Source organism: Nothobranchius furzeri, chromosome 3 (genome assembly GCF_043380555.1).
Source record: "Nothobranchius furzeri strain GRZ-AD chromosome 3, NfurGRZ-RIMD1, whole genome shotgun sequence".
Taxonomy (NCBI): Eukaryota; Metazoa; Chordata; class Actinopteri; order Cyprinodontiformes; family Nothobranchiidae; genus Nothobranchius; species Nothobranchius furzeri.
The window spans coordinates 89274832-89293613 of record NC_091743.1 but is presented as its reverse complement, the minus strand read 5'-3'; the positions used below and the strand labels follow the sequence as shown (position 1 = coordinate 89293613).

The window sequence follows — 18782 nt, the reverse complement described above, 5'->3', positions numbered from 1 at the left end:
GCAAACCTTGTGAGCAATCCGCTTTGCGGCGCTTCGAATCTGATGTAATCCTGTCTTTTGCACTTGAACCTCACCTTTAAAAAATGACAACGTGGGCTCGTTGATGATAAGTTTGTTTAGTATTCAGTAAACCTTAAATGCTTGTCTGTAAGAACAAATATGACTGAAACTTAGAAGTCCGTTAAGCAAAAAAGAACAATCACAACCGTAACAAAGCAGAACTTTTATTATATGGAGGTAATTTATGAAGAAATTGAGTCCATGTTACATTTTACTCATGCAAATCAGAATACAGCAGCATAATGTACTGTCTACAGAATAAACATCTAAAATAATTTAAAACAAATAAATAAACAAATCAAAGTCCTGTTCTTGTAAATCTACTGGCTGATTTCTCCAAACCTCATAAGGCTGGAAATACACTTGCTGTTTGCCGACAGGTACTCGTGTTTAAAACGGCTGCTTCGCATAAATTACACTGATGTGAAGCGTCATTTGTGCGCGTACCTCGAAGTTAATGTGACGCATTTAGGCAGAGTTGACAAAACGAGGGTTTTGGTCACTCCATCTCATGTTTAGTGGTCTTTTGTACTATGTACAATACCTCTGCTGTCATCTCAAAATTAAGCAGTTGCTGATCTCTTCTACTGATGCCATGTTTGTTTTGGTTGTACCCCCTATACCCGACTCTCTAACGAGTCTATCGTACTCTACTGTGCCCCCTAGCGGAATTGTCCAGTTCTCCAACGCAGTGCAGTGTCGTGCTGAAGCAAGTATGTGAACGAAGATGCAGCCCGCTGTCTGCGCCAATCAGAGGTTAAAAAGCAAGTATATTCCAGCCCTTAGAATGGATCTGAATACTGATGGCTGAACTCACTTCACAGATGGGTGACAACAGAAAAACAATCATCATGCTGATTTGTGCTACAAGTAAACCTGTTTCCATTTCAAGTCTCGGGGATGCAGGACGATCATATTCTAGAATGTGTTTATTCAAAAAACACACCATGATTATGCCACAGATGTAGAAATATACTTGTTCTTGACAGTTGAATGTCAACAGTGGGAGTACATTAATATGGTTTTCAATAAGCATATTTGAATCTTCGGCTGCATAAGTTGGTGGAGTTTAGATGATTAATTAGTGACTAAATATCCACCAGGGTCTTTATGGACCTGCTGGTAACAAAAGGTTGAAAATAGCGAGGACATCTCACTCAGATCGTCCTGTATTTATTTTCAATAGTTATAAGACAGAATGTGGACCAAAGCCTCTGACAAGTTAGGGATTTAGCTTGTCCACTCCTTTACAATAAACATGTACATTGGATCCTTCTGGTTGTTTTGGGAGAGGTTAAGATTTTCATTAGATGTAGGGGTCAATTAGCTAAGAAATCTAGAAAGACTATAGCAGAAACAAAGGGATTTTTCTCAGTAGGTTGGTCTGGCCACACTCCATAGCAGCAGACCTGATTATTTTTGTGTCTTGGAGCGCCATATTGGTTTTGTGAGCCATTCACAGTGCCATAACGGTTTGGTGGGGAAAATGTTGCTGCAACGGGGCGAAACAACAAAGATGGCGGCGTCTTTTTAAAACAGCTTGAGCATCAACTTTGGACTATTTAGACTTGATCTCTCGATTTACCGGTCAATCTATGTTCCAACCATCACCTATGGTCACGAGCTTTGGGTAGTGACCAAATGAATGAGATCGTGGATATAATCGACTAAAATGAGTTTTCTCCACAGGGTGTCTGGTCTCCCCCTGACCCCGGTTTCACACTGGAGGCATCAGAATCAGCTAAAGAAACGACAGCGGAATGTTTTACTTGAATTTTCAAAGAGGACCTTTTCACACCAGGCGTCTTGGCAGCGGCACGGACTCCTGGCTGTGCTCCTTGCTTGACTTGCGTGATCACTAAATCCCTTGAGACTTCTGCCATTCCTCCTTGCTTGCTTCGTGAGATCACAAGATCCCTCAAGACTTCAAAGGTCACTGTTTGTTTATGCAATCCACCATTAAACGAAAAAGAAGGAAATCACTTTTGATATTGCTGTTTGATGTCGTATATGATGTTGTTCCTCTCCACTGCCAGGATTAAAGTAGTAAAAACACACCGCTGCACTTCTGGAACCACGCTGGGAGTAAACAGGTCGTTAGGTCACTTGTATTGATGTAATTTACATAGATATAAAATTGCATCACTGCAATGGACTACTATTTAGAAAATTACAGGGAGGTTTTACACTGAAACCGTGTGTGATTTCATGTCTAGCTCCGTTAACTGCAGAAATTGTCACGTCCTAGAAGCAGTTTGCAGCACAAAGAGAACCTGATCCTATTTTTATGTTAATTTGTACCCCTGCTGTTAAGTAGTTCATGTTAACTTCCTACACTGACGTAGATCATAACGATGATGGCAGGAGTCAAGCACCTGCCCCATAACCAGAGGACTGCAGGTTCGAATTCCACCTGTCATGGTCATTGCGTCCTTGGGTAAGACGCTTCACCCTCCTTGCCTGCCAGTGGTGATCGGTGGGATGGGTGGTGCCTATGTATGGCAGCTTTTCATTTGTTAGTGAGGCCCAGGGCATGGCTATTGGAAAAGTAGGATGTCCAAGGAAGGTCCCACTTTTCTCACCTTTGATTGGCTAAAAGGGCTCTCCTACGATTGGCCATTGCACTTAGCAGCAAGCCATTGTGTCACAAATAGATAAGCTGACTTAAATTTTTGAAGAAAATGTGAACTTAGTGCTATAATAACCATTTTGTCCTTTTTTGCAGCATACAGGTTTTAAGTTTTTTTCCCCATAAAATACGAAAAACATAACATGTGAACACATAATAAATCTTGTTGCATTTGTCACTGTTGCACAGGCCCTTCTCAAAAAAAATTAGCATATTGTAATAAAGTTCATTATTTTCTGTAATGTACTGATAAACATTAGGCTTTCATATATAATAGATTCATTACACACAACTGAAGTAGTTCAAGCCTTTTATTGTTTCTAATATTGATGATTTTGGCGTACAGCTCATGAAAACCCAAAATTCCTATCTCAAAAAATTTGCATATCATGAAAAGCTTCTCTAAACGAGCTATTAACCTAATCATCTGAATCAACTAATTAACTCTAAACACCTGCAAAAGATTCCTGAGGCTTTTAAAAACTCCCAGCCTGGTTCATTACTCAAAACCACAATCATGGGTAATACTGACGACCTGACTGCTGTCCAGAAGGCCATCATTGACACCCTCAAGCAAGAGGGTAAGACACAGAAAGACATTTATGAACGACTAGGCTGTTCCCAGAGTGCTGTATCAAGGCACCTCAGTGGGAAGTCTGTGGGAAGGAAGAAGTGTGGCAGAAAACGCTGCACAACCAGAAGAGGTGACCGGACCCTGAGGAAGATTGTGGAGAAGGACCGATTCCAGACCTTGGGGGACCTGCAGAAGCAGTGGACTGAGTCTGGAGCAGAAACATCCAGAGCCACCGTGTACAGGAAATGGGCTACAGGTGCCGCATTCCCCAGGTCAAGCCACTTTTGAACCAGAAACAGCGGCAGAAGCGCCTGACCTGGGCTACAGAGAAGCAGCACTGGACTGTTGCTCAGTGGTCCAAATAGTGGCGGCTCCAGAAATTTTTTTCAGCAGGTTCTATGAAGGAGCCAGTCTTTTTATTGAGGGTGCTATGAAGGAAGTGGTCGTGTGTACCTATTGTTCTCTAAAACACCTTCAAAACTAGCAGATACACATGCGTGCACAACACCTGAAACCATCATTAATATACATCATAAACATATGAACAATCGCTGACTTGTCCATGAAATCATAAACACATACAGCCACACAGAAAACCATCTATAGTGTTGCAAGGTTAGCTAACGTTAGTGTTAGCATTTCCAGCGGCAAAACCCTGGACTGCTGCGGCGGTTGAGGGTTGACTCTCTTCATCCAGATCCGTAGGTTTTTGTGGGTCTGAGATCACTTTCAAACATTCATTCGTGTCTGACTGAACCCGTGGAAATGTGGGCAACAAACACTGATCCATTTTACCGCTAGCTCTACCTTTCACTCGTTCACAGGTGGAAAATGAGGTCAAAGGTTAACATCCATTTCCTGTTTTGGTTTAAGTTTTTACTATCTATATGATAATTTACTGAGTATTTTTGTTTTGTGTGTTAAATATTATCACATCCACACGTTAAATTAAAATTAATTGTAAAAAAGAAATAAAATAATATTTACGTGGGGGTGCTATGACTAATCCAGGGGTAGATATAGTGCCCCCCTGGCGCCGCCACTGGGTCCAAAGTACTTTTTTTGGATGAAAGCAAATTTTGCATGTCATTCGGAAATCAAGGTGCCAGAGTCTGGAGGAAGACTGGGCAGAGGGAAATGCCAACATGCCTGAAGTCCAGTGTCAAGTACCCACAGTCAGTGATGGTCTGGGGTGTCATGTCAGCTGCTGGTGTTGGTCCAGCTAGCTATCAGGAGATTTTAGAGCACATCATGCTTCCATCTACTGAAAAGCTTTATGGAGATGAAGATTTCATTTTTCAGCACGGCCTGACACCTGCTCACAGTGCCAAAACCACTGGTAAATGGTTTACTGACCATGGTATTACTGTGCTCAACTGACCTGCCAACTCTCCTGACCTGAACCCCGTAGAGAACCTGTGGGATATTGTGAAGAGAAAGTTGAGAGACGCAGGACCCAACACTCTGGATGAGCTTAAGGCCGCTATCGAAGCATCCTGGGCCTCCATAACACCTCAGCAGTGCCACAGGCTGATTGCCTCCATGCCACGCCGCACTGAAGCAGTCATTTCTGCAAAAGGATTCCCGACCAAGTATCGAGTGCATAACTGAACATAATTAATTGAAGGTTGACTTTTTTTGTATTAAAAACACTTTTCTTTTATTGGTCGGATGAAATATGCTAATTTTTTGAGATAGGAATTTTGGGTTTTCATGAGCTGTACGCCAAAATCATCAATATTAGAAACAATAAAAGGCTTGAACTACTTCAGTTGTGTGTAATGAATCTAATATATATGAAAGTCTAATGTTTATCAGTACATTACAGACAATAATGAACTTTATCACAATATGCTAATTTTTTTAGAAGGACTTGTATTGACTGAATCTGATGGCTCCAGTCCCCAGCATTGAGGTCAGCGTGTCTACTTTTAAGACTTTTTTTGGATAGACCTTACGGTTAAAATCTGATGTTAGCCCAAATCTGGACAAGTGGGGGAGTAGAGGGAGGTGGAGTGTACAGTCAGTAAAGACGACTCTCCCTTGCCCTGCCTCCATCTAAAAGGCTAGATTATCCAGAGTTATCTCTGTAGTTATGCTGCTATAGGCTTAGACTGCTGGAGGACACACTGGCCACTTTCCACACTCGACTACTTTCTTCTACCACTACTCTCTAATTTCCCTATTTTTGACACTTCAACTGTTAACTTTATTTTCTCTCTGAAGTGTTTTTCTCCCCAGAAGAAGCTGCACTGGTGTACTGCTGAGCTGTGGTGGCCTCATACAGGGGGCTGTCAGCTGGCACATTGCTGCCAACCACTTAACATTCTCCCTCTCCCGACATTAACATTTTGCTTTTGTTAACATTGAACATGCTACTACTAGTTTATGTTGAATTAGACGCATTCTAATAAAATAAAATATCTAATAAGAAATAATGTAGCCAAAGAAATACTACTTGGTATATTTTGTGTGTGGCTAAAGGTTGGTTTATGCTTGACGCGTGAGGTCCGCACAGCTCCACGCGGAAAAGTTGCGTCATTTTGCATCCTTTTAACAACCACGCCCCTCCACCGCGCCTCCGCACGGACCAAACTTTCCACACAGCGCACCTAGGAAATTTTCAAACCACGCGGACGGTCGGACGCAGAAAAACATGGCGGACCGGCAAGAACTAGTATGGCAGAGGTTGGTAAATACAGACATTTGTATGATTCAGCTCTCAGAGATCACCGTGATCAACATGTTGTTAATAATTCTTGGAGAGAAATAGCTCGCACTGTCGGAAAAGACGAGGACGCTGTTAAAAATGCTGGAATGCCATGTTGTAAACAGTAATTTCTACTTCTACTATGGTGTAGTGTTGGATGCATGCCGTAGAGCTCCATGCTGCCCCCTACAGTTTGGGAGAATATTGGCTCACCGCAGAGACGAGCCGCATGAACCATAAACGCTGCGAGTTGTGAAGCGCGTTCCATCCACGAGCCGCATCACCAAGCGGAAAGTGAACGCGTCAAGCATAAACCAAGCTTTATGGGGTGAGCATCTGCTCTGTCTTCTCCATCCCCAGTGAGTCATGGTGGATGGCTGCTTATACTGAGCCGGGATCCTCTGGAGGTTTCTTCCTGTTAACTCATTTACTGCCAATGACAACAAAAGTCGCCATTTGCATTTTTTTTACTGTGTGGGCGTCGGACGAGCCCCAGCAATGTAAGAACAAACATCTCGGCTCCAAAGCCGATCTTCATCCGCATACGTCACACATCACGTGATCAGGAAGCAGAACATCCATGTGTTAGATTGTTTTGGGCCGCTGCTGTAAAAAACAAGTGAGGCGCGAACCGGAAAAGCTTCTGCCGATCACAATTCAACAACGGATTACGAAAGAACGGATAAAGCTTGAAACGCGCTGACTCTTCCTGGCGTAGGAGGTGAGTCTCTTTGTTTTGGCGTCAACATCATCCAAGCGCGCAACGTTCTGTGACTCTTAAAAACAGTAAAAACGGTGAGGAACGCTGGCAGTGAATGAGTTAAAAGGGAGTTTTCCTCTCCACTGTTGCCGCATGCTTGCTTAGTAAGATAATTGCTGTAAAGACTCTGACACTAGTCAGTGACTCGATGCAACCTGCTGGGTTCCTTATATAGGAAACTTGTTACTGATTGGCTTAATGAACTCAACTGTATTAATGTTTACTGTGTTTAGGTCACTGAGATGACTCTTGTCATCTTATTAGGTTATATCTTAACTTTCATAAATGGTTAATGGCCTGTATTTGATATAGCGCCATCTAGCGTCCTGGAGCCAAGTGCTTTACAATGCAGTCATTCATTCATACACACATTCACACCTTGGTGGTGATCAGCTACATCATAGCCACAGCTGCCCTGAAGCACACGGACAGAAGCAATACTGCCATACACTGGTCCCTCTGAACACCACCAGCAGGTAAGGTGGGTTTCGTGTCTTGCCCAAGGACACGACAGCAACTTCCGGAGTGGGGGCTTGAACCTGGAACCTTCCGATTACAGAGCAAGCACTAGCCTGGAATAGGAACAGACCTGTAGCACACACCTGGGCAAAGTAGTAGTTTTATTATATTTCATGTATCAAGGTATCTGCAGGTTTAAGGTAGCCAGATTTAAGACTTTTTAAGACCTTTTTTTAAGGCCACTTTGACCAAATTTAAGCTATTTAAGCAGGGCAGCAGTAGCTCGACAGGTTGAGTGGGTAGTCCAGTAATCGGAAGGTTGCAGGTTCGATCCCGGCTCCGGACAGAGAATTCTGCTGTTGTGTCCTTGGGCATGACACGTAACCCACCTTACCTGCTGGTGGTAGTCGGAGGGACCGGTGGCACCTCCGTCAGTGCGCCCCAGGGCAGCTGTGGCTACATCGTAGCTCATCACCATCAGTGTGTGAATGGATGAACGATACACTGTAGTGTAAAGCACTTTGGAGTCCTTACTCTGAGAGGCGCTATACAAGTGCGGGTCATTTATCATTTTGATAATTAAATTTAAGCTTTAATTTTCAGCTATTGCCTGGAACCGGTGTTAACCGCGCCGCGATCGTGGGATTAGCCATCCAGTTACCATTAAACTTCCACTTCTCCATGGCGCACACTCCCACTAGCTTAACCAGCTAGCGTGCTCATCTAAAAATAGCTCCCTTTCACAACCAACTGCATGTGTACGGTTCCGCTTACGCCAACATCGTCCACAAAAACTGCTGAACACTAACTAGAAATTCACTAAAATCCTATAGAAATAAAAGAATCTTGTTTATTAGGTCTTTGGTAATTTAAGACCTCTGGAAACTGTATTTAAGGATTATTTGTCATTTTTAAGGATTTTTAAGGCCTTAAATTTGGAAAAGCTAATTCAAGACTTTTTAAGGACCCGCGGATACCCTGTGTATCTTGCACATAAGGCACACATTTGTTTAGCCTATGTATTCTACTTTAGTAAGACGACCTCAATGCTTGAAAGGCAACACGCTACGAGACCCATCTGCCGTTAGACTTGTGAACAGCTTATAAACACACAACCATGCTCGTCTTCTGTACTTGACATAACGTCACGTTATCGGCCATGTTACCATTACCTGTCTTTTTAATAGCAAAGTTTTATGCTAGTTTATTATATTTTATTCTACTTTTAATTATATTATTCATGTTATATGTAGCACGTTAGTACCGAAGCAAGTTCCTAGTTTGTGAATTGTTTGTTCACCGACAATGGCAATAAACCTTTTTCTGATTCTGACTCATTAATAGTTCCTAATGTTTTAGTTTCTAGAGCATGTTGCAGAAAATAATGATTACAGCATTTTCTTCACAAAGCTCTCTAGAACAGCTGTTCTGCTAGTGGCAGGACAGAGCCTTTAGCGAGGGAAGAGTTTGCTTGGTGGCAGGATGAAATGAAATAGCCAATCGTAAGAGAGTTCTTCTAGCCAATCAGAGGAGAGAAATGCAGGGCCTTCCTTAAGACATCCTACTTTTCCAATAGTCCCTCCCAGCTTTAATGGCTCGTTTTAACAGCAACAAATAAATGACAAGGATCACATCTGATCATGCATGCTAGTGATTTTCATCTAACAGAATCACAATCTAAAATTTTTATTGTTTAATATGATTGTTTTGGAACCCATCTGTGCAGTGGACCAGTCAGTTCAGACTACTAACCTAAATCTCTTTAAACTTGTTTTTTTTAATAACTAAACTCAACCTTTAAGCCACATTTTAACTGTAACACAAGTAAACTGTCAACAGATTGCGTCTGTACCAACCTCACCCTTGACTTACCTGCTCGCTGCGCAGGTCTCCATCAGCCTGTAGGTCACCCTTGTCATGAATGAAACACCTAAAAGGTCCTTTTTCAATCTCACACTTCAATGCGCTTTCATTTTTAAAAGGAGGGGGAATCGGCGGTGATTGCGACTGCCTGAATGTTTAGGAAGATTCTGGAATGATTCAGGTTTCCAACGGTTTTACAGTGGTGGGAGGATTGAAGCGCTGAGCAGTTTTACTCCATTTGTGAACAATCACTCCACAGATTAGTTTTATTGGACGTTTGACAAACATCGAAGACGCACTGCATCCATTTTCTAGTTGACAGCTACGTGCGTTAGTCTAACTCCTACATTTTATCAGCTTTATTTGCCACAGTCACGCTACAGAAGTTTGAGTTTAGAAAAAAACTTAATGATGGAACCAACGTGCATTTTACGTCAAAATCAAGTTTCGGCTTTATGATGCTAGTATCTAGCCTTCTAGAGTCACACACATCACTAAAAGTGACCAAAACGAAATAGTAGAAATAAAAGATGCCCAATTCAGACGTCAACCAATAAAAGTACAAAGTACAACAGCAATTATACACAAAAACAGTTAGGTGTAAAAATGTCCTAAATAAAAACAAATAAACCGACATCGTTGTCAAGAACGGTGTTCTTCTTGTGAGCGGCGCAGAGAAACGTAACGCGCTCAGCCAGACAGGAAGAGGATAGTCACGTGCATCAGGAGGCGGCGAGCGGCGACGGAGTCGGACAACAAGCCTGAAAAAAGAACAAATAAGACAAATAAGCTACTTGCATCTGGTGAAAGGGCACGTCGTTCCATCACTCATTTCGACTTTTTGTTTGACGTTGGGGCCCATTTCTCTCCCAGATAATCCGAGGAAGTGGACCATGCTTTGACGTGCGCTTTTGCACCATGACGCTTTCGTCTCCTTAACCCCATTTGCTCTAAAACACGTGCGAAAGTCGAGCTGCCTCTGCCATTAGAAGAACGAAAAGACATCTTATGAAGATCACTTTCTCTCAGATCTATTCTCACCTTCAAATGCCGACGTCTGGCTTAATAAGCGTAGCGTGTGGGCGGCGGAGGCAGCCGGTCAGCGTAGGGGTCTCTTGCACGTGGAACTCCATAAGCTGAACGCTCATAGGAGTAGCCATTACTAGCAGGAGGCATCGGTGTGCTAGGCGCCCTCCGGATGGGGCTGCGGTCTCGAGCGTAGTACGATGACGGAGGAGGAGGTGGTGGTGGTGGAAGGGGGCGACGCTCATACGGGTCAAGAGGCGAGGTCATAAGACGGTCTCTAACGACGGCTGGGGGTGGAGGCGGAGGAGGCGGGGCGCCAGAACGCTGGTCCTCATATGGGGGGATGCCATACGGACGGGCTCTATACTTCTCATAGTAATCTACCACACTGTATCTGACCCTCTCCCCTTCATAGGGACGCTCTGGATACAGAGCTCGTCTGGGGGGAGGGGGTGGCAAAGGAGGGGCGGGGTAACCTGGGGGCATAGGGCGGCCCCTCAAGTAGCCAGGTGGGGGAGGCTCATGCCGGTCTCCAGGGTAACGTGGAGGCCAGTAGCCGCCCCTATCTGGCGGGGGAGGAGGGTAGTCTTCAGGCTCTTCATATCTGGGACGACTCTTAGAAACTTGAACATGGATGCGTTTGTCTAGAAAGAAAGCAAATTTTAAATACAGACAAATCATTTTTGGTACCATTTGCATTTATTCACATATAATAGCCCTCCCTTACCTTGAAAAGCAGTGTTATCCAGACCCTTAAGAGCATCCATGGCCTCGTCATAGTTGGGCATGTGCACAAAAGCAAAGTTCTTCACAACGGCACACTCTGTGACCGTGCCGTACTCCTCAAACAGAGCACGAAGCTCGTCGTCACACCCCTTCTCTACGTTTGCTACATGCAGCTTGACTGAGCCCTGGTTCTTCCCATGGCTGGCCTCTACGTTGATGGGTGTACCATGGAGCTTGTGCAGGTGAAGATTCTTGATCGCTTTAGTAGCAGCCTTCCGATCCTCCATGTGGACAAAGGCAAAATTCTTGATGATGGCACATTCCGTGACCGTGCCATACTCTGCAAACAGCGCCTTGATTTCATCCTCTGTAGCTTCTCGGGGCAGATTCCCCACAAAAATTTTAACCATGGTTGAAAATCTGCAATAAAGAACCACAGAAGAAAGCACAAGTTGATTTTAAAATGTGTAGTCATGAATATTCAATTAAAAGGTATGCTCAGATCCTTAGAGCTATGCTTGGAACACCTATGAATGACTGGAGGCCAACTAAAACCGCTGAGAAAACGTTTATACACATGAATCAAACTTTACAAAAATATGAACTGTACAGGCTGCCAACTTTTCCAGAGCGGGTGTTGTGAAAGACACCGGCTCACCCGCCATCTGCTGGCCGTGAGAGCTGGGGGATGGGGGGGTGACTCTTCAGCGCGAGACCGATAAAACGATCTTTTATTTGGCGCGTAAGAGCGTGTGAAGAGGGTCGGATGCGTTTGTTTCAAGCTCAAAGCGCGAGAGTTGTCATCCCTGGCAATACAAGACAGCTCGGGGGAAAACGGAACGGATTCATTCGCATTTCGATCGCTAAACTAATCATGCCGGCCTGTATGTAGATTTAGTCAATTCAATTCAGCAAATCTTACCAAGTACAGTCAGACTGCGGAACCAAACTCTCAAACACGATTTAAAACTAGAGTTACGCCATAATAAAGCCAGTTTTTGATCTAAGATTTAAATAAATGCACTACCTCAAATCCTCATGGTGTGTGGTTTAGCTACATCTCCAGGCCGCGCTAGCCGAAACGCCGCGAAGGAATTAAGATACCAACCACAAGTCGATAAAGTCTTCATAAAAAGGCTGATAGGCTGATAATTATCGTGGATATGAATTCCTAATGCGTCTATGTTGCGTAAACGTTTATTTACCTCGTGTTCACGACGGAGCCTCCGAGAATGTGATTCGAATCCTTTCTGGAGAGTTCTCTGCGTGGACTTCCGGTTAGCGGCCTTCCGGTCACACAGCGCCACCCACAGGCCTGTTCTGCTTCCGCTTAAACGTGAACGTCTTCATTCCGCACTCGTATTCCAGTTCACAAAAACATTGTACAGATAAGATAAAAATTAAATGAGCGCAACAGCCAAATTATCATACCAACACAAACAAGAGACAGTAGTGTGAAAACAATATATGAATTATAGTAGAAGAAGAAGAAGAAAATATAATTTCTATAGCGCCTCTCAAGGTAAAAATCACGAGGTGCTTCAGAAAAACAAAAACAAAAATGTAAAAATATAAAAAAGGCATTTAGAAAATGTTTAAAAATATATTTAAAATGAGCAAAAATAAGCAATTAAGCAATTGCGATGGTCTCCTTTAAAAAGCAGCTGAAGACTCACTTGTTCAAGCTGGCTTTTGTATGACCTTCTTCACCTCTCTCTCTTTATTCTGCTCTCCCCACCTATTCCACCTTCCTCAGGATCCACTGATTTCCTTCTTTCCTGTTCACCCTCTCCCTTTCTTAACATTTTTTAATCACAATTGACTATTTCTTGCTCATTTTAAATATATTTCAATCATTTTCTAAATGCTTTTTTATATTTTTTGTTTTTGTGAAGTGCCTCGTGGTTTTTATCTCGAGAGGCGCCATAGAAATGCGAGTTTCTTCTTCCTCCTCTTGACAGCAGTAAGGCACTATCTTCACAGAATTGTTTCAGATGTTTGGTAAAGATGTCCATCAGTGATGTGGTGAGTATCATGCTGCATGCATGTCACCAATAGTACACACATTTAAAATCATATGATCTTTTATGGAACCATTAATAAAAGCAAGTCTATCAACCCTCTGGAGGCAGGCGTTGCAGATCTGCAACGTTAAAACCTACCTGGTTACTCCACAAACGTATTTCATGAGCATTTTTAAACTCAGAAGTACCCCTGAAGGACTTTTATCAAAACTTATTTTGAGCCTGAGAGGGTTAAGAAACTCAGCTTCGTTGTTAAGGCACTCAAACGGCATTTACAGAATCAGGATAACAAATTCCTTCTGGTTTTGTTTGGAGGTGCAGGGCTAGAGTACACCAATGAGTTACAACATCATCTGGTGTTCTGCCCCATATTATTCCATCTCAGTGGTTGACTCTCCAGTCCCATGAAAATAGGTATTAATGGAATTTAAACCTTTTAGATGCTGTTTCATTAAAAAGGTTTCCTACAAGCACAGAACATCACATCGATCCAGCAGCTGGTCCACAACAAGTCTGTGAGTCCTGTCAGCCTCAGACCACGGCAGTTGTAACAAATAACCTTTAAACTCATTTATCCAGAGTTAAGCTGCTGTATTCTGGGCTGCCTGGGACTCCATCATCAGACCACCAGGAACAGCGCTGCGGGGTCACCCCAAGGTCCCTCTTTAATTTATTCACCACCTGGTAAGATCCTGTGGTGAGTTTTATTAAATTCTCTTGGATCAAGAGAATAATTTTAAACTTTTTTTATTTTGTAAATAAAGTTCGAAGATTAGAACCACACCATCTTTGACCTTCTCGGGTGAATGGGCCTACAGGGTTAAGGGCTTAGCGACTCCTAGGGTGCCGTGCCCTAGGTGCCATTGTTGGGTTTTACTTAGTTTTCTCCATACTGTCACATCTGCACACAAGTCCCATCAGGCCACATCTGCACACATGTCCCCTCAGGCCACATCTGCACACAAGTCCCATCAGGCCACATCTGCACACACGTCCCCTCAGGCCATATCTGCACACACGTGCCCTCAGGCCACATCTGCACACACGTGCCCTCAGGCCATATCTGCACACACGTGCCCTCAGGCCACATCTGTACACAAGTCCCCTCAGGTCACATCTGTACACAAGTCCCCTCAGGTCACATCTGCACACAAGTCCCATCAGGCCACATCTGCACACACGTCCCCTCAGGCCATATCTGCACACACGTGCCCTCAGGCCATATCTGCACACACGTGCCCTCAGGCCACATCTGTACACAAGTCCCCTCAGGTCACATCTGTACACAAGTCCCCTCAGGTCACATCTGTACACAAGTCCCCTCAGGCCACATCTGTACACAAGTCCCCTCAGGCCACATCTGCACACACGTCCCCTCAGGCCATATCTGCACACACGTGCCCTCAGGCCACATCTGTACACAAGTCCCCTCAGGCCACATCTGCACACAAGTCCCATCAGGCCACATCTGTACACAAGTCCCCTCAGGCCACATCTGTACACAAGTCCCATCAGGCCATATCTGTACACAAGTCCCCTCAGGCCACATCTGCACACAAGTCCCATCAGGCCATATCTGCACGCAAGTCCCCTCAGGCCACATCTGTACACAAGTCCCATCAGGCCACATCTGCACACAAGTCCCCTCAGGCCACATCTGTACACAAGTCCCCTCAGGCCACATCTGCACACAAGTCCCCTCAGGCCACATCTGTACACAAGTCCCATCAGGCCACCTCTGCACACAAGTCCCATCAGGCCACATCTACACGCAAGTCCCCTCAGGCCACATCTGCACGCAAGTCCCCTCAGGCCACATCTGCACGCAAGACCCATCAGGCCACATCTGCACGCAAGTCCCCTCAGGCCACATCTGCACACAAGTCCCCTCAGGCCACATCTGTACACAAGTCCCCTCAGGCCACATCTGCACACACGTCCCCTCAGGCCATATCTGCACACACGTGCCCTCAGGCCACATCTGTACACAAGTCCCATCAGGCCACATCTGCACGCAAGTCCCCTCAGGCCACATCTGCACGCAAGTCCCCTCAGGCCACATCTGCACGCAAGTCCCATCAGGCCACATCTGTACACAAGTCCCCTCAGGCCACATCTGTACACAAGTCCCCTCAGGCCACATCTGTACACAAGTCCCCTCAGGCCACATCTGCACACAAGTCCCATCAGGCCACATCTGCACACAAGTCCCCTCAGGCCACATCTGTACACAAGTCCCATCAGGTCACATCTGTCCCCTCAGGCCACATCTGTACACAAGTCCCCTCAGGCCACATCTGTACACAAGTCCCCTCAGGCCACATCTGCACACAAGTCCCCTCAGGCCACATCTGTACACAAGACCCCTCAGGCCACATCTGTACACAAGTCCCATCAGGTCACATCTGTACACAAGACCCCTCAGGCCAAATCTGTACACAAGTCCCCTCAGGCCAGATCTCCGGGTTGTACATCTCACACACCCACAGCACTCAGCCGGCACTTTGAAAGAGGAGCGTCGGCTGTCTGCAGCGACTATTGGCACATAACCTCACAGTTCCACTTGTTTTGGACTATTTTATTTTAGCCAATGAAAATAAATAAATGGTCAAATTGTATCTAAATAATTATGAATTTTGAATGTTGTTATGACTTTGAAACTAATGATTTTTAATTCATTATGATAAATGTTGGACTTCTAAACATGGTTTTGAAGACTGTAATTTAACTCTTAAACTAAAAATTGTAACTTGTGTTAAATCATCAGGACTTTTATGACTTTCAAACATACAAATTTCATTTTGTATCTCCCAATTATGAAACACATTTAATGACAATCTTTATTCTTTTGGATAAACTTTAAAGGATGTACTTTTGTTCTCCTCCAGTCCAATAAACAAGCTACATGAAAACGTGCTTTTTTCCCTGAACTCCCATGAACCTTCAGAGACAGAGTAAAAGTAAAAGTCAATAAGTGACCGAAAATTCCCCGAAGGTTGACTTCAGAGGTGACGCAACCTCAGCTGAGTTCCTGTCAGCTGAGCTGAGGTTGCGTCAGAAAGGGGTTTTTGTTGTGCTGCATTCAGGGCCTACAGTTAAAACTCGGTTAAAAGATGCGCCGGCCTCGCACAATACACAAAACAATAGAATAAACTATAAAATCTGGTTCTATTTTGGTTTCGTTTGTAAGATTATGTAACTGGCAACACGAGTAAATCTAATAAGTATTCATTAAGTCAACATCAAGAATGCTGTAATCGTATTAAAGACTGAAACGATTGTTCCCAGAGTGCACATGAACGCAGCAGCGTTATCGTGAAGATCACATGTGAAGAAGAGTCTGGTTTACGAGCAGCAGGATCTCAGTTATTGTTGAGAGCTGGACTTTGCTGTGCTTTCGTGGACCGTTATTCCGGAAGTTTTTTTTAAACGCTGAACATTCAGGTAAAACTTGTCTTTTTGTTTTTGTTTGTATGACCAGAAAAACTGCTGCTTGACTCTAAAAACCCTCTGTGTTCTGACAGGATTTCATCGCTTCTGGTCTCTTGACCGGTTCCATCAGACCTTCATGATGAGCATGTCTCAGACTATGGAGACAGAGGAGGACCTGCTGACATGTCTCCACATAAAGTTCTACCACCCTCTGCAGATCTCTAAAGACCTTTATGGTTTACTCCCAGTGGGGACCAGGAGGAGACACTCAGCGGATGATCCAGTCAGACTGGGCCGGGACACCCAGTCCTGCTCCTACTCCCTGGTTGACCCGCGGGTGTCCCGCAAACAGCTGGCCCTTATCGCCTACCGTCTGCCCCAGAACCCAGACCTGCTGTTCTCCATCCAGAACCTGAGCCAGAGAGGGAGACTTTGTGTGAACAGCTCAGCTCTGGGATTCCTGGAGAGGATGGATCTCCCCGACAAGGCTCTGATCCGGTTTGGGGAATATGAGATGCTGATCCTGCGTGAGTCTGGGGAGGCCAAAGCCAGCTTTGAGGTGGACTTTGATGTGCTGGCGGTGCCTCCATCCAGAGAGACGTGCAGCTGTGGTCCTGTTTCCACACCAGTGATGGACACGGGTTTAATGAACCACATCACAGCTGAGATCAGAGGACTTGGACCCCAAGAGACCGATGAGACCCTGATCTGTCACTCATAACAAAGAATAACTTCTACAGTTTCATTCCAAAACTGAACTTGAGGACAGAAACGTGTGTATTTTCATTCCATTTAGGTTCAGACAAGCTGACATCCATCTTCTGTCATGGCTGCATCAAGCAAAAAATCTGCGTCTTGTTTTCCTAACAGTTTCTCTTCGTACCGACTGACATTTTAGATAGTTTTCAATAAAAAGTCTCAAAGAAACCCTGATCAGACAATTTTATTTCATTAAAAAGAAAAGGTTTTACTCATGAAGTCCGACGTGATCCCATTCTGATCCTTGGCAGCTGTACTTTTAATCTGACACATCTTGTCCTGGTCCATATTCAATAATCCAGCTCCAGTTTCTGTTTCAAAACATCCAGACTGGTCTGATGATGTGAGCTGAGCAGGGTATGACGTCTGCTCAGAACTTCTTTAGTAGATGTCTGACAGTCCAAAAAGTCATTGAGAAGAGTCCAAGTTGGGCACAGGGGAAAACATTTAGAGGAAGTCACCCCCTACCAGATTCTTACTCAACTCCCACTTCCTGTTTGAAAAATGCAACAAATGCTGTTGCCTAGCAAACCGAGAGGGCGGAGCCGCTAACAAATACACACACACACAGGCTCACAACGACATTGTGACATCATATGGTACCAGCTAACATTCTAGGGTACCTCTTAGCCAATAGCGATGGCAGATTTAAATTCAAATGCAGTGCAGTTTTTACCTGACAACGGCACAACACTGATAGTTTTAGGCAGAAAATTTCAATTTTACCTAAAATGCACTAAAGTGCAAAACTATTGACTACACGTGTCTGCAGCACGATTAGACACACATTTATATAGTTTATCAGAAAAAAGTTGATTTGGGGGTGACTTGCTCTTTAAGGGATGCTGTTGGATAAGTGATGATTAACCAACCACTGAACAGCTTTCGATGCACGCCCACCAACCATATAGAATAGGATAGATTTCTCTTACAGTAGAAACATAGAAACTAGTATATTATCTCTAGATGCAGAAAAGGCTTTTGATAGAGTTAACTGGAAGTTCTTATTTGCAACTTTACATAAATTTGGTTTTGGGAACTTCATCATAAACTGGCTACAAACATTATACAGTTCACCAACAGCACGTGTCAGGACGAACGACCAAATATCAGCTAGCTTCTGTCTTCAGAGGGGGACCAGGCAGGGATGCCCACTCTCCCCCTCACTGTTTGCCATTTTTATCGAACCACTAGCAGCAGCAATTAGGCAAACAACAGGTATTAAAGGGATAGAGTGTAAGAAAATAGAACATAAGATCAGTCTTTATGCAGATGATGTTTTACTCTTCCTCCGGAATTCTCAATCGTCTCTCTCCCATTCAACAGAACTGATAAACTCTTTTTCATAAGTTTCAGATTACTCAATAAACTGGCTAAAATCCACAGTTCTACCAATTAATTTCTCTTTTGTCAGTTTATTTAATACACAATTGGAGTCAGGGAATATCACATACCTGGGAATTAATGCCTCTCCCAAGTTAGCAGATCTAACCAAACTAAACTACATCCCACTTTTAAAGAAAGTGGAAGATGATCTTGCAAGATGGAAATCCTTACCAATATCACTCATGGGGAGAGTTGTTACAATTAAAATGATGGTCTTACCCAGAATAAATTACTTATTCTCAATGATCCCAAACAAGCCACCAGCTGACTGGTTTAAATCTCTGGACTCCTCAATTACTAAATTCCTTTGGCAGGATAAACCTCCACGAATTAGCTTAAAAACGCTTCAGAAGACCAAAGACAGAGGAGGACTG

At 44.0% G+C, this 18782-nt stretch overlaps 3 protein-coding genes across 3 annotated transcripts; 2 read left to right on the top strand and 1 right to left on the bottom strand.

The window, feature by feature from the left end:
• Positions 1 to 9282: 9282 nt before the first annotated feature.
• On the bottom strand, positions 9283 to 12133 carry rbm4.3 (RNA binding motif protein 4.3). Its single transcript, XM_015958239.3, has 4 exons — positions 12013 to 12133; positions 10809 to 11227; positions 10097 to 10725; positions 9283 to 9816 (listed from the first exon to the last, which is right to left on the bottom strand). Exons 2-3 carry the CDS (start codon positions 11215 to 11217, stop codon positions 10118 to 10120), a joined length of 1017 nt encoding a protein of 338 aa, XP_015813725.1. The 5' UTR covers positions 11218 to 11227; positions 12013 to 12133; the 3' UTR covers positions 9283 to 9816; positions 10097 to 10117.
• Positions 12134 to 13767: 1634 nt separating this feature from the next.
• On the top strand, positions 13768 to 15339 carry LOC139068958 (putative uncharacterized protein ENSP00000383309). The gene has a single exon (XM_070549807.1). It carries the CDS (start codon positions 13768 to 13770, stop codon positions 15337 to 15339), a length of 1572 nt encoding a protein of 523 aa, XP_070405908.1.
• An 805-nt stretch (positions 15340 to 16144) lies between these two features.
• On the top strand, positions 16145 to 17193 carry LOC107384805 (TRAF-interacting protein with FHA domain-containing protein A). The gene is made up of 2 exons (XM_070549752.1): positions 16145 to 16275; positions 16356 to 17193. The coding sequence occupies exon 2, from the start codon at positions 16400 to 16402 to the stop codon at positions 16982 to 16984; it is 585 nt and encodes a 194-aa protein (XP_070405853.1). The 5' UTR covers positions 16145 to 16275; positions 16356 to 16399; the 3' UTR covers positions 16985 to 17193.
• Positions 17194 to 18782: the final 1589 nt, after the last annotated feature.